This window comes from Rhincodon typus, chromosome 1 (assembly GCF_021869965.1).
Source record: "Rhincodon typus isolate 14 chromosome 1, sRhiTyp1.1, whole genome shotgun sequence".
NCBI classification, from domain to species: Eukaryota; Metazoa; Chordata; class Chondrichthyes; order Orectolobiformes; family Rhincodontidae; genus Rhincodon; species Rhincodon typus.
The window spans coordinates 3,500,349-3,516,375 of record NC_063332.1 but is presented as its reverse complement, the minus strand read 5'-3'; the positions used below and the strand labels follow the sequence as shown (position 1 = coordinate 3,516,375).

The following is a 16,027-nucleotide window of genomic DNA, read 5'->3' as shown; positions in this document are numbered from 1 at the left end:
GAGAGGGTAAATATCCCTGAGAGAGGGGGTAAATATCCCTGAGAGAGGGATATATATCCCTGAGAGAAGGTAAATATCCCTGAGAGATGGGTAAATATCCCTCAGAGAGGGGGTAAATATCCCTGAGAGAGAGTAAATATCCCTGAGAGAGGGGGTAAATATCCCTGAGAGAGGGGGTAAATATCCCTGAGAGGGGTAAATATCCCTGAGTGATGGGTAAATATCCCTGAAAGAGGGGTAAATATCCCTGAAAGAGGGGTAAATGCCCTCAAAATAGGAATAAATATCCCAGAAAGTGGGTAAATACCCTGGGGAGAGGGGCAAAAACCTCAGAGATGGGGGTAAATACCCCAGAGAGAGGTTAGATACCCCAGAGATAGGGGTAAATACATCATAGAGGGTAAATTTCCCAGATATATGGGTAAATACTCCCAGAGAGATGGTAAATACTTCTAGCGAGAGGGTAAATACCCCAGAGGTAAGGGTAAATACCCTAGAGGGAGTTGGTAAATACTCCCAGAGGGGGTAAATACACCAGATATAGGTGTGAATACCCTGGAAAAAAGGGTGTTTTTCCCCAAAGGGAGGGAAAGTATCCCAGAGATAGGGGCAAATACCCCAGAGAGTAGTGGTAAGTACCCCAGAGTGAGGGTAAATACCCTAAAGATAGAGGTGTAAATATCCCCAGAGATAAGGAGAAGAATTAATATCCCCAGATATAGAGAAAGGGTGAATACCCCAGTGAAAGAGAGGTGTAATTACCCTGGGGTTAGAAAGAGGGGTAAATATACCCAGAGATAGAGAAAGGGGTAAATACCCACAGAGATAGAGAGAAGGGAAATAACCTGGAGATGAAGACAGAAGGGTAAATACCCCAGTGATAGATGTAAATACCCTCAGAGATGAGAGGGGTAAATACCCTCAGAGGTAGAGAGAGGGGTAAATACCCCAGAGATACGGAGGGATAAATACATCCAGAGATGGAGAGAGGGGAAATACTCCGGAGATAGAGAATGGTAAATACCTCTTATGGATAGAAAGAGAGGTGGGTAAAAATCCCCAGAAATAAGGAGGGATAAATACCCCCTTACGGATAGAGGGGAGTAAATACACCCAGTGATAGAGCAGGAGAGGGGTAAATACCTGTATTAGATCAAGAGAGGGGTAAATACCCCAGAGATAGAGAGTAGTTAATATCCCTAGAGATAAAGAAGGGTAAATAACCCTTACAAATAGAGGAGTAAATATTCCCAGATAAAGACGGGTAAATACTCCCTTAAAGATAGACGGGTGTAAATATACCTAGTGATAGAGCGGGAGAGGGGTCAATACACCCTTACAGATAGAGAGAGGGGTAAACATATAGATAGAGAGGGGTAAAACCCCTCCAGAGAAAGATAATAACCCCCAGCGACAGTCACCCAAGGCTGGAATCAAACCCTGGGACTGTGAGGCAGCAGTGATAACCACTGAGCCACCGTGCCATCCATACACTCCGAGATAGATTGAGGGGTAAGTTTTTTTTAAAATTTGTTTGTCGGATCTAGGTGTTGCTGGCTGGGCCAGCATTAATTCCTGTCTCTTGAGAAGGTGGTGCTGAGCTGCTTTTTTGAACTGCTGCAGTCCATGTGCTGTGGGCCCAAAATGCCCTTAGGGACGGAATTCCAGGATTTTGACTCAGTGACAATGAAGGAATGGCATTATATTTCAAAGTCAGGATGGTGAGTGGCTTGGAGGGAACTTGCACCTCTCTCTCCTTCCTCGACCTCTCTGTTTCCATCTCTGGCAACCACCTGGAAACCGATATCCATTTCGAGCCTACCAACTCCTACAGCTACCTAGAATACACCTCCTCTCACCCACCTTCCTGCAAAAATGTCATCCCCTATTCCCAATCCCTTTGCCTCCACTGCATCTGCTCCCGAGATGAGGCATTCCACTCCCGGACATCCCAGACGTCCTCGTTTTACAAGGACCGCAACTTTGCCTCCACAGTGGTCGAAAACGCCCTCGACCGCATCTCTAGCATTTCCCACAACTCATCCCTTGCACCTCCTCCCCGCAATAGCAACCAAAATAGAATCCCCCTCATCCTTACGTACCACCCCACCAACCTCCGGATCCAACACATCATCCTCCGGCACTTCCGCCACCTGCAATCTGACCCCATTACCAAAGACATTTTTCCCTCCCCACCCTTATCTGCTTTCCGGAGGGATCACTCTCTCCATGACTCCCTTGTCCGCTCCACACTCCCCACCAGCACCCCCGGCACTTTTCCCTGCAGCCGCAGGAAGTGCTACACCTGCCCCTACACCTCCCTCCTCACCCCCATCCCAGGCCCCAAGAAAACCTTCCACATCAAATAGATGTTCACCTGCACATCTGCTAATGTGGTAATACTGTATCCGTTGTTCCCGATGTGGCCTCCTCTACATCGGGGAAACCAAACGGAGGCTTGGAGATCGCTTTGTGGAACACCTACGCTCGGTTCGCAACAAACGACTGCACCTCCCAATTGCGAACCACTTCACCTCCCCCTCCCATTCCTCAGACGACATGTCCATCCTGGGCATCCTCCACTGCCACAGGATGCCACCCAAAGGTTGCAGGAACAGCACCTCATATTCCGCTTGGGAACCCTGCAGCCCAATGGTCTCAATGTGGACTTCACAAGCTTCAAAATCTCCCCGCCCCCAAATGCATCCCAAAACCAGCCCAGCTCGTCCCTGCCTCCCTGACCTGCCCGTCCTTTCTCCCACCTATCCACTCCTCCCACCTCAACCCCCACCCCCACCTCCTACCTACCACCCTCATCCACACCTCCTTGACCTGTCTGTCTTCCCTCTACTGACCAGCCCCCACCCTTACTCCCCCTACACTCACCTTTGCTGGCTCCATCCCTGCCTCCTTGACCTGTCCATCTCCTCTCCACCTATCTGCTCCTTTATCCATCTTCCATCCGCCTCCCCCTCTCTCTCTATTTATTTCAGAATCCCCTTCCCCTCTCCCATTTCTGAAGAAGGGTCCAGACACAAAACGTCAGCTTTCCTGCTCTTCTGATGCTGCTTGGCCTGCTGTGTTCATCCAGCTCTACACCTTGTTATCTTGCAAGTGGTGAGTTTCCTACCTGAGATAGAGAGACAGAGGTGGTAAATACCCCAATTGATAGAGAGAGGGCAAATGCCCCACAGAAAAAGAGCAGTAATTACCCCACCAGAAATGGAGAGAGAGAGGTCAATACCCCAGAGAGTGTGTGAGGGATAAATACCCCCTGAGATAGAAAGGCGTAAATATCCCCAGAGACAGGATAAGAAAAAACCTCAGAGATAGAAGGGGGTAAGTGCCTCCCATAGAGAGAGAGAGAGGAGGGCAAATGCCCCAGAGAAATTGAAATATGCAAGAGTTAGAGAGAGGGGTAAATATACTCCAGAGATGGAGGGATAAATGCCCCTTTTAAATACCGGAGAGATTACATAGAAGGGGCTAAACCCTTCTGACCCTTCTGGTCACCACACTATCAGAAGGATGCGGATGCTTTGGAGAGAGTACAGATAAGGTTTACCAGGATGTTGCTTGGTATGGGGGATTTTAGCTGTGAAGAAAGGTTGGAAAAACTGGGTTAGTTTTCACTGGAACACAGGAGGTTAAGGGGCGACCTAATAGAAGTTTATAAGATTGTGAATGGCTTGGGTAGAGTGGAAAGTATGAAGTTTTTTCCCAGGGTGGAGAGGTCAATTAATAGGGGACACAGGTTCAAGGTGCTGGGGTAGGGGGGAAGTTTAAAAGAGATGTGTGAGGCAATTTTTTCACACAAAGGGTGGTGAGTGCCTGGAACACGCTGTCAGAGGACGTGGTGGAAGCAGACGCAATAGCTGCATTCAAGAAGCACCTGGACGAATACATGAATAGGAAGGGAGTAGAGGAATACGGATCCTGTAAGTGAAGACAGTTTTAGTATGGAAGGGCAAAATGTGTCGGTGCAGGCCTTGAGGGCCGAAGGGCCTGCTCCTGTGCTGTATTGTTCTTTGTTCTTTCAAATACTTCCAGAGTTAGAGAGATAAAGAGAAAATACACTCCAGCAATAGAGAATGTGGTAACCAGCAGCCCCCTCAGAGATAGAAAGAGGGGTAAATACCCCAGAGATATTAAGAGAGGTATAAATATCCCGGAGATTGGAGAAGGAAGGGTAAATACACCAAAAATAAATGGGTAAATACACCTCAGAGATAGGGAGGGGGTAAATGCCCAAGAAGTAGAGGGGTAAATACTCAAGAGATTGGAGTGAGGAGTAAATACCCACCAGAGATAGATGGACTCAGCAAGAGAGAGGGGGGTTAATAACCCAGAGAGAAAGGTGGTAAATACCCCAGAAATAGAGATGTGTAAGTCCCCAAGAGAGAGAAGGGGTAAATAACCCAGAGATAGAGAAGCGGGTAAATACCCCAGAAATAAAGAGACCTGGGTTAAATACTCCGGATTTAGAGAGAATGATGAATACCCCAGAGATATCATCAGGTAACTATCCCAGAGATAGAGAAAAACAGAGGCAAATACTCCAAAGAGAAAGGAGCAAATACCCCAGACAGAGGCGTAAATACTCCGGAGAGAGATATAAGTTACCTAATGGTAGAAGTATCAATAGCCCATAGAGAGAGGGTGGCCTAAGTATTTTAGATGCAGAGAGAAAAATAGCGCAGATATAGAGAGGTGAATACCCCAGAGAAGCAGTGGAGTAAATAGTTTGAGATAAGGATGCGTAAATACCCCTGAGATATATGGGTGAATATTTCAAACTTAGAGACACAGGAATAAGTATGCCAGTGTTAGAGAGAGGGGTAAATTCTCCAGAGATAGAGACACATGGGAGAGTGTGGTAAATACCACAGAGAGAGTGAGAATGGTAAATACGGAGTGAGAATGGACAAAGAGGTAAATGTGCCAAAGATAGAGAGCATGGTAAATACTGCAGAGTTAGAGGTAAATACCCTTGAGAGAGATGGGATTAATACCCGAGAGAGGAAAGAGTAAATACTGCAGAGATAAAGAGAAAGGGAGATACCTAAGAGGATCATTTAAATACCCCAGAGAGAGTGTGGTATATACTGCCGTGATAGAGAGGGTAAATATCCTTGAGAGACAGGGGTAATACCCCAGAGATAGTGAGAAGGGTAAATAACCCCAACATGCTGAGGTAAATACCCCAGAAATACGCCAGTGATAGAAAGAGAGGAGTAAATACCTAAAGAGAGAGAGAGGACAGGGGTCATACCCAAGGCACCGAGACAGAGTGGTGGTAATACCTGGAGGGGGCAGGGGGGGCATTGTGAGAGAGAGGAGAGGGAGGAGGGGACAATACCTGCTGTAGCGGGGGGGGAGAGACAGAGAGGAGGGAGGTAATATCTGGGGTGGGGAAAGAGAGAAAATGAGGAGCTTTTATCTGGGACCTGGGGGAGGCGAAAGAGAGAGAGAGGAGAGTTAATACCCAGGGTAGAGAGAGGTAGTGGTAAGAAATGGAGTGAGTGGTTAGAGAGAGAGAGATGGTGGTAATACCTGGGGAGGGAGAGGAAGGGTAGCGAAAGAGAGGAAAGAAGGGCAATGCAAAAGGGAGAGAGAGAGACAGGGGAAATAGAAGCATGAGAGAGAAATAGGAGGGGGGCAATTCTTGGGGGTATGGTAGAGGAAATGGTTTTGCAAGGCTTAAGAGGTGCCTGGGGAACAGTGGGGGGAGGGTCTTACCCCAGGGCTGGTGTGATGATGGGGCATAATCCATGGAATGAATGCAGTATACTTGGAGGAAAGAGTGAGGGGCAATATCCAGGGAGTGGGGGAAATACCCAAGGAGATAATGCTCGGGACCTGGGCTGGGGTGAACAATACTGGGGAAGAGGGAAGGGGGTGGTTGTGTGTGTGCATGCATGTGTGTGCGTGTGCGTGTGCGCACACGTCAGTACTCACAGGGACAGTATGAGGGGGCAATACCCAAGGGCAGTCAAACAAAACAGAAATTGCTGGAGAAACCAAGTCTGGCAACATCTAAAACAAAGAACATTACAAAACAGGAGCAGGCCCTTTGGACCACAAAGCCAACACAACGCCTTTCTAAATTAATAACCTTTTGCCTCTATGCCCCTGCCTATTCATGTATGTATCAACATACCTCTTAAGCATTGGATCAAATTATATCTGCCATTATCTCCAACCAAGTCTACAGCCTTATATCCTACTGTATCCTTTTAGAATCCTCCTCACTATCTGCAGCTCCCCCAATCTTAGTGTCATTTGCAAACTTACTAATCAGACATCTACATTCTCCTCCAAATCATTTGTATTACAAACAGCAGGGGTCCCAGCATTGATTCTTGCAAAACAGCACTAGTCACAGTTCTCCAGTCACAAAGTAAACATTCCTCTGCTACTCTCTAACCAAGCGAGTTCTGTATCTTTCTTACTAGCTCACCATGGATCCCATATGACTTCACCTTCTGTGTAAGTCTGCCATGAGGGACCTTGTCAAAGGCATTGTTAAAGTCCATATAGACAAATTCCACTACTCTGCCCTCATTAATCATCTTTATCACTTCCTCAAAAAACTCAATCAAGTTTGCGAGACATGACCTTCTCTGCGCAAAGCCATGTCATTTATTGCTAATAAGTCCATATTTTTCCAAATGTGAGTAAATCTTATCCCTAAGAACCTTCTCCAATAACTTCCCTACCACTGACATTTGGCTCACTGGCCCGTAACTTCCAAGATTATTCCTGTTGTCCTTCTTAAACAAAGGAACGACTTTCGCCAATTTTCAATCCTCTGGCACCTCTCCTGTGATTAAAGAAAATATAAAGATTTCACACAAGGCCCCAGCAATTTCCTCCCTTGCCTCCTTCAGAATTCTGGGATAGTTCTGACATGCCACAGCGAAAAACCATAACAACCTCCTCAGAAGACAGACACAGGACATGACCAATAGGGTTCTTTATTCTTTATTCATTCATGGGATGAGGGCGTCACTGACTAGGCAGCATTTGTTGCCCATCCCTAATTGACCAGAGGGCAGTTAAGAGTCAACCACATTGCTGTGGGTCTGGAGTCACATGAAGGCCAGGCCAGGTAAGGATGACAGTTTCCTCCCTGAAGGACATGAGTGAACCAGATGGGTTTTTCCTGACAATTGACAATGGATTCACAGTCATCATTAGACTCTTAATTCCAGATATTTTATTGAATTCAAATTCCACCATCTGCCATGGCATGATTTGAATCTGGGTCCCCGGAACATTATCTGGGTCTCTGGATTAACGGTCCAGCAATAATACCACTAGGCCGTTGCCAAGGGTACCCTTTGTCGTCCAGTACTTCTCTAGAGCGGAGAAACTACACCATGTTCTTTGGAGCCTTCAACATGTCGTCGATGACGACGAACATCTCACCAAGATCATCCTCCACCTCCAATTCTCACTTGCCAAACCTTAAACAGACCATTGTTCGCAGCGAACTACTCGGCCTTCAGTGACCACAACACCACACAATCCTGCCACGGCAACCTCTGCAAGACAGGCCAGATCATCGACATGGACACTACCATCACACGTGGGAACGCCACCCAGCATGTACACAGCAAATATTAATGTGACTTGGCCAATGTTGTCTACCTTATAGACTGCAGGGCAAGGAGACCATGCAGACATTATAACAAGGGATGAATGGACACCGTGCAACAATTGCCAGACAAGAATGTTCCCTTGCAGTCAGGAAACACTTCAGTGGACAAGGACATTCAGCGCCCTCCAAGGCGGCCTTCAAGATACACAACAATGCAGAATCGCCAGACAGAGACTGACAACCAAGTTCTGTACCCATGAAGATGGCTTCAACCATGATCTTGGGGTCATGTCACACTTCATGTAACCCCACCATACTTTTGTATTTGTAAAATCCTTCTTACTGTCCTGTTTTGACACCATCTTCTTGATAACTTGTTATGATCGCTCTACCTTAAATAGTTTCTACAGTTTTGGATTACTTGTTACTTTGGTTAGACCCTCTACATGTAACTCGTACCTGTCATGTTATTCCATCATTCGGTTTGTCTCCGGCGCCACCTCATATTTAATTTTTTGTAATTATCTCTCTGCCTCAATTAATCAGATTATAGGTCATCCCTTCACTTGTTATTCAGCCATTAACACTTTACTCACACCATCTGACACTCTTGATGACCTGCAGAGACTTATTATTCAGCCCATCTACACTTCTCTCACCATTTGTATGATTTTTGATCTCTCTGATTATAAATTCTGTACCTGTGTGTCTCCTCCTCATTTCACTTGATAAAGGAGCAGCGTTCCAAAAGCTTGTAATTTCAAATGAACCTGTTGGACTATAACCTGGTGTCGTGTGACTTCTGATTTTGTCCAGTCCAGCCCCAGCACCTCCATATCATAGCAACCGGAACTGCACATAGTAGTGTGCAGCCAAAGACTTGTACAGCTCTCGCATGACCTCTCTACTCTGCAATGACACGGGGATAGCAAGCCAAACCAAATCAGCCTCACATCACTGGATTCATAACACCAGCAGGAACCTGTACCAACCTGTAGGACTCTCTCTGTCTCTCAGCTACAGAGAACAGTAACCTTCTAACTATACTGCTATCTACTACAATTGCATTGCTATTTAATACAATTTCCCCAGCTTGAATAAAGTGCTATGACCAGTTTGCTCATCTGTCCTGCAAACCCTCCCTAAGGGCATTTTGGGTCTACCTATAGCACATGGACTGCAGCGGCTTAAGAAAACAGCTCACCACCACCTTCTGAAGGGCAACTGGGATAGGTGATAAATGCTGGTCAATCCAACAAGACTCACATTCCACAATTGTTTATAAAAAAAAGTGCTTTCGTTCGCACAATTTGCAAGAACATAAAAGGCAAATGCGCCAATAAGGAAGGCAAATTATTTCAAGGGCAAGGAATATAAAAATATAGTTTTGCTAAACCTATACAAGGCACTAGAGTCATACAGCAAGGAAATTGGCCTTTTGGTCCAACCTGTCCATGCTGACCAGGTTTCCTAAACTGAAGTAGTCCCATTTGCTTGTGCTTGGCCCTGACCATCTAAGCCTTTCCTATTCATGTACCTGAGCAAATGTCTTTTAAATGTTGTACCCATCTCTACCCCTTCCTCTGACAGCTTGTTCCATATACTCATCACCCTCTGCGTGAAAACATGGCCCTCCCCCTCAGGTCCCTGTTAAATCTTTCCCCTCTCACTTTAAACCTATGACGTCTAGTTTTGGACTCACAGCTGGAACACTGAGAATAGTATTGGATCCCATGCTTAAGGAATGATATTCATTAGAGACAATCCAGAGAAAGTTCACTAGACTGATGTCACGTATGGAAGGACTGTCAGAAAGGTTGTTTCTCCTTGTGGAAGAGTATAGGACCAGAGGGAGTAATCTCAGAATAAGGGGTCACATATTTAAGACAGAGATGAAGAGGAGTTTCTTCTCTCAGAGCGGAGTGAACGTGTGGAATTCTTTACCAGAGTGGGCTGTTGAGACTGGGTCATTCAGTATATTCAAGGCTGAGAGAGATTGTTAATCGGTAAGGGAATCAAAGGTTATGGGCAAAAGCAGGAAAGTGGAGGTGAGGATTATCAGCCATGATCTCACTGAATAAATGTAACATTTCTGTGCACTAAGCAACTGATGTGCGAGGACATTTAAGTATTCATACAGTCTTTTAATATATGTTTTGCTTCTTTTGAACACAGGGAACCATGTCACGTTCCGCGGCACAGAGGTCTCGGCTAGAGAAAGGCCGAACTGTATCAGCAGCTGTGAGCACTCCAGCATCTGTGGTAGAAATTATACCTGGTCGCTTCACGGAAAATGACTGGCTCTCTATGGTTAGCACCGAAGATGCCGAGAGTCAAATTGGGGATATCATCGATGACATTGTGAATCAAGTATTGGATGGTTGTTACAGAGTATACATTGAAAAACAGGTAAGGCTGATGGATGCAGGGCTAGTGCAGGCCACAGTATTACTGAGCCCAATGGATAGTCCCTATGGCACTATCTGGGAGGTGCAGGACAGTGTTGAGGGAGTTGGTGATATGGGGGGCGGTGACGGTAGTGGTGGTTTGGTGTTGGGAGGAACCCAGTGATTGTCAAGGGAATGGGGATGGTCCCAGTGACTGTCTGGGGAGAGGGGCACAGGGAATTTGGAAGGTGGTTCGGTTCCAGTGCGACCTTCTTGTCCCGCTGCCCATTCACAAGTACCCCTGGCATCCACACTTCTTCTCATTGCCTTGTCCTTTCCTCAGCTGCTGCCATTCACCATCTCTCAGGCCAAGGATGCCATCCTGCAGATTATCGAGTGGCAGTTCCTGACATACGATCCAGGAGAGAGAAACGTGGCACTGGATCCATCCTGGCAGGAAGATGACGAACCCATTGCTTATATCACCGATTCCTGGGCCCAGGGCTCAGTACCAGTGGTGAGGAAAACATCAACACCAACTCGGGCGGAACAGGTAGAATAGACCCAGATCAAAGTTGCTGTTCAACAACAATTATATCGTAGTTATGTTCCTGAACTAGCAATGCAAAGATTATCAGTAAACATGAGCATGGAATTGTTGGGTTGTTGAAACCCAACTGGTTCATTGATATCTTTTGATATAAGAATCTCGTGGCTGAAATCTTTACCTGGTCTGGGTCCAGTCCCATAACTGTTGGTTTAATTTTTCTGAAGAAGGATCTAGGCCCGAAACGTCAGCTTTCCTGCTCCTCTGATGCTGCTTGGCCTGCTATGTTCATCCAGCTCTACACCTTGTTATCACTGTTGGTTTAATCTTTACTTTTCTCAGAAATGTTCCTGCAAGGGGCTTGCTTGTATGCCTCTCTCCTTCTCTCTTTAATGTTCCTGCTCCAACTTTTGAAGATTGCTGAGCTGGTTTTGTATAATGCAGGTTGCCTAATGTGCACACTCTCTCTCATTGCAGGCTCAGCTCAGCATATCTGCCTGCCATTGCTTTTGAAAGACAATGGTCTGGCATAAGGTTTGATTTAACAGTGAGGGCACCACTAATCTCAAAAGCCCAGCTCCAATTATGCAGTTTCCCCTGTTCTTCTGAGCATGTAGCCTGTGACCTCCCCTTAGTACAAAGAACAAAGAAAATTACAGCACAGGAACAGGCCCTTCGACCCTCCAAGCCTGCGCCGATCCACATCCTCTATCTAAACCTGTCGCCTATTTTCCAAGGATCTGTATCCCTCTGCTCCCTGCCCATTCATATATCTGTGTAGATACATCTTAAATGACGCTATCGTGCCTGCCTCTACCACTTCTGCTGGCAACGCGTCCAGGCACCCACCACCCTCTGCGTAAAGAACTTTCCACGCATATCTCCCTTAAACTTTTCCCCTCTCACCTTGAAATCATGACCCCTAGTAATTAAGTCCCCCACTCTGAGAAAAAGCTTCTTGCTATCCACCCTGTCTATACCTCTCATGATTTTGTAGACCTCAATCAGGTCCCCCCTCAACTTCCATCTTTCGAATGTAAATAATCCTAATCTACTCAACCTTTCTTCATAGCTCACGCCCTCCATACCAGGCAACATCCTGGTGAACCTCCTCTGCACCCTCTCCAAAGCATCCGCATCCTTTTGGTAAAATGGCGACCAGAACTGTACACAGTATTCCAAATGTGGTCAAACCAAAGTCATATACAACTGTAACATAACCTGCCAACTCTTGTACTCAATATCCCGTCCGATGAATGAAAGCATGCCATATGCCTTCTTGACCACTCTATCGACCTGCGTTGCCACCTTCAGGGTACAATGGACCTGAACACCCAGATCTCTCTGTGCATCAATTTTCCCCAGGGCTTTTCCATTTACCGTATAGTTCGCTCTTGAATTGGATCTTCCAAAATGCATCACCTCTCATTTGCCTGGATTGAACTCCATCTGCCATTTTTCTCTGACAGTCCCCTTCACTATCTGCTACTCCACCAATCTTAGTGTCATCTGCAAACTTGCTAATCAGACCATCTATACCTTCCTCCAGATCATCTATGCATATCACAAACAACAGTGGGCCCAACACGGATCCCTGTGGAACACCACTGGTCACAGTTCTCCATTTTGAGAAACTCCCTTCCACTACAACTCTCTGTCTCCTGTTGCCCAGCCAGTTCTCTATCCATCTAGCTAGTACACCCTGGACCCCATGCGACTTCACTTTCTCCATCAGCCTACAATGGGAAACCTTATCAAACGCCTTACTGAAGTCCATGTATATGATATCTACAGCCCTTCCCTCATCTATCAACTTTGTCAATTCCTCAAAGAATTCTATCAAGTTGGTAAGACATGACCTTCCCTGCACAAAACCATGCTGCCTATCACTAATAAGCCCATTTTCTTCCAAATGTAAATAGATCTTATCCCTCAGTATCTTCTCCAGCAGCTTCCCCACCACTGACATCAGGCTCACCGGTCTATAATTACCTGGATTATCCTTGCTACCCTTCTTAAACAAGGGGACAACATTAGCAATTCTCCACTCCTCCGGGACCTCACCCGTGCTCAAGGGTGCTGCAAAGATATCTGTTAAGGCCCCAGCTATTTCCTCTCTCGCTTCCCTCAGTAACCTGGGATAGATCCCATCCAGACCTGGGGACTTGTCCACCCTAATACCTTTTAGAATACCTAACACTTCCCCCCTCCTTATGCTGACTTGACCTAGAGTAATCAAACATCTATCCCTAAACTCAACATCCGTCATGTCCCTCTCCTCGGTGAATACTGACGCAAAGTACTCATTAAGAATCTCACTCATTTTCTCTGACTCCTCGCATAACTTCCCTCCTTTGTCCTTGAGTGGGCCAACCCTTTCTCTAGTTACCCTCTTGCTCCTTATGTACAAATAAAAGGCTTTGGGATTTTCCTTAATCCTGTTTGCTAAAGATATTTCATGACCCCTTTTAGCCCTCTTAATTCCTCGTTTCAGATTGGTCCTACTTTCCCGATATTCTTCCAAAGCTTCGTCTGTTTTTCAGTCGCCTCGACCTTATGTATGCTTCCTTTTTCCCATTTGCTAGTCTCGTAATTTCACCTGTCTTCCATGATTCCCTAATCTTGCCCTTTCTATCCCTCATTTTCACAGGGACATGTCTGTCCTGCACTCTAATCAACCTCTCTTTAAAAGCCTCCCACATATCAAATGTGGATTTACCCTCAAATAGCTGCTCCCAATCCACATTCCCTAGCTCCTGCCAAATTTTGCTATAGTTGGCCTTCCCCCCAATTCAGCACTCTTCCTTTAGGACCACTCTTGTCTTTGTCCATCAGTATTCTAAAACTTACGGAATTGTGATCACTATTCCCAAAGTAATCCCCTATTGAAACTTCAACCGCCTGGCTGGGTTCATTCCCCAACACCAGGTCCAGTATGGCCCTTTCCCGAGTTGGACTACTTACATACTGCTCTGGAAAACCCTCCTGGATGCTCCTTACAAATTCTGCTCCATCTAAACCCCTAACACTAAGTGAATCCCAATCAATGTTGGGAAAATTAAAATCTCCCATCACCACCACCCTGTTGCTCCTACATCTTTCCATAATCTGTCTCCACATTTGTACCTCTATCTCACGCTCACTGTTGGGAGGCCTGTAGAACAGCCCCAACATTGTTACCACACTCTTCCTATTTCTGAGCTCTGCCCATATTGCCTCACTGCTCGAGTCCTCCATACTGCCCTCCTTCAGCACAGCTGTGATATCCTCTTTGACCAGTAATGCAACTCCTCCACCTCTTTTACCTCCCTCTCTATCCCGCCTGAAGCATCTATATCCTGGGATATTTAGTTGCCAATCTTCCCCTCCCCTCAACCAAGTCTCAGTAATAGCAATAACATCATACTCCCAGGTACTAATCCAAGAACTAAGTTCATCTGCCTTACCTACTACACTTCTCGCATTAAAACAAATGCACCTCAGACCACCTATCCCTTTGTGTTCATCATCTGCTCTCTGCCTACTCTTCCCCTTAGTCACACTGACTTCATTATCTAGTTCCTTACAGGCTTTAGTTACTACCTCCTTACTGTCCACTATCCTCCTCATTGGTTCCCATCCCCCTGCCACATTAGTTTAAACCCTCACCAACAGCGTTAGCAAAAGCAGCCCCTCGGACATTGGTTCCAGTCCTGCCCAGGTGTAGACCATCCGATTTTATTATGAACTGGGACAGTTATAGAGTCATAGAGGTGTATAGCAAGAAAACTGACCCTTTGGTCCAACTCATCCATGCCGACCAGATATCCTAAATCCCATGTCCCATTTGCCAGCATTTGGCCCATATCTCTCTAAATCCTTCCTATTCATGTACTCATCCACATGCTTTTTAAATGTACTAATTGTACCAGCCTCCACCACTTCCTCTGGCAGCTCACAAAGTGCGGTCTGACCCATCCTCTGTGATTCATCAGTTGCCCACTCTCAGCAATATTAACCTCACCCTCTGTGACCCCCTGCCCCAATTCTCCATGACCCCTTCTCTCCACCCTCAGCAAACTCTGCTTCTAACCTTTGAGACCCCGCACCCTGAATGCTCCCCGTGACTCCCTCCACTCTCCCTGAGACTCCCTCTACTCTCATCGTGACTCCCTCTGCTCTTCCCATGACTCCCTCAATGAGGGAGGGGAAATATTCACTGTGCCAAGCCAAAACTCCCTCAGTACTGACCCTATAACAGTGCAATGCACCCTCAGTTCTGACATGTTGATTGTTGGGCGCGCCCACAATACTGACCCTCTGACAGAGGAACACTCCCTCAGTTCTTGTGCTTATGCATTGCAGCGCTGCCCCAGTCCTGACCATCTGACAGTTAAGCGCTCCCTTAGTACTGGTCCTCTGACACAGCATTGCTCCTCCAGTATTGATCATTTGACAGTGTATCACTCCTTCAGTACTGACCCTCTAACAGTGCTTTGCTCCCTCAGTACTGACCCCCTGACAGTGCAGGACTCCCTCAGCTTTGAACTTCCAATAATGCAGCATTCCTTCAATATTGACTCTCTGACAGTGCAGCTTTCCCTCAATCCTGACCCTCCAACAGTTTGGCATTCCCTCAGTGCTGACCCTCTAACAGTGCAGTGCTCCCTCAGAACTGACTCTCTGACAGTGCAACACCACCACCTCCAGCGGAACACCACCACCTCCAAGTTCCCCTCCAAGCCACTCACCATCCTGACTTGGAAATATATCGCCGTTCTTTCACTGTTGCTGGGTCAAAATCCTGGAATTCCTTCCCTAATGGCATTGTGAGTCAACCTACAGCACACGGACAGTGGTTCAAGAAGGCAGCTCACCACCACCTTCTCAAGGGCAACTAGGGATGGGCGAAAAAGGCTGGCCAGCCAGCGATGCCCATACCCCACAGATGAATAGTAAAAAAACCTCCTCAGTTCTGACCCTCTGATAGTGCAGCACTCCCTCAGTACTGACCCTGTGACAGTGCAGCACTAATGCTCCCTCACTACTGATGCTGTGACAGTGCGGCCCTCCATCAGTACTGACCCTGTGACAGTGCGGTGCCTCCTCAGCACTGACCCTCTGACAGTGCAGCACTCCCTCAGTACTGACTGTCTAACAGGTGTGGCACTCCCTCAGTACTGACCCTGTGACAGTGCGGCACTCCCTCAGTACTGACCCTGTGACAGTGCAGCACTCCCTCAGTACTGACCCTATGACAGTGCAGCACTCCTTCAGTACTGTTCCTCTGACAGTGCAATGCTCCCTCACTGCTGACACTGTGACAGTGCGGCACTCCCTCAGTACTGACCCTCTGACAGTGTGGCGCTCCCTCAGGACTGACCCTCCAATTGTGCAGCACTACCTCAGTACTGACCCTGTGACAGTGCATCACTGCCTCAGTACTGACCCTGTGACAGTGCATCATTGCCTCAGTACTGACCCTGTGACAGTGCATCATTGCCTCAGTAC

The 16,027-nt window shown here is 46.8% G+C and overlaps 1 protein-coding gene across 2 annotated transcripts in view; it reads left to right on the top strand.

Annotated features, from left to right (window-relative positions):
• The first annotated feature begins 3,083 nt into the window (after positions 1-3,083).
• The window catches only part of LOC109926365 (uncharacterized protein C2orf81 homolog), a 28,518-nt gene continuing 15,574 nt past the window's right edge, over positions 3,084-16,027 (top strand). Inside the window, exons 1-3 of one of the 2 annotated variants that reach the window (XM_048599497.1) lie at positions 3,084-3,117; positions 9,779-10,012; positions 10,334-10,543. In XM_048599497.1, coding sequence (XP_048455454.1) covers positions 9,785-10,012; positions 10,334-10,543 — 438 coding nt within the window. In that variant the 5' untranslated portion in view covers positions 3,084-3,117; positions 9,779-9,784. The remainder of the gene's footprint in view (positions 3,118-9,778; positions 10,013-10,333; positions 10,544-16,027) is intronic. The other variant, XM_048599505.1, reaches the window with a different exon arrangement.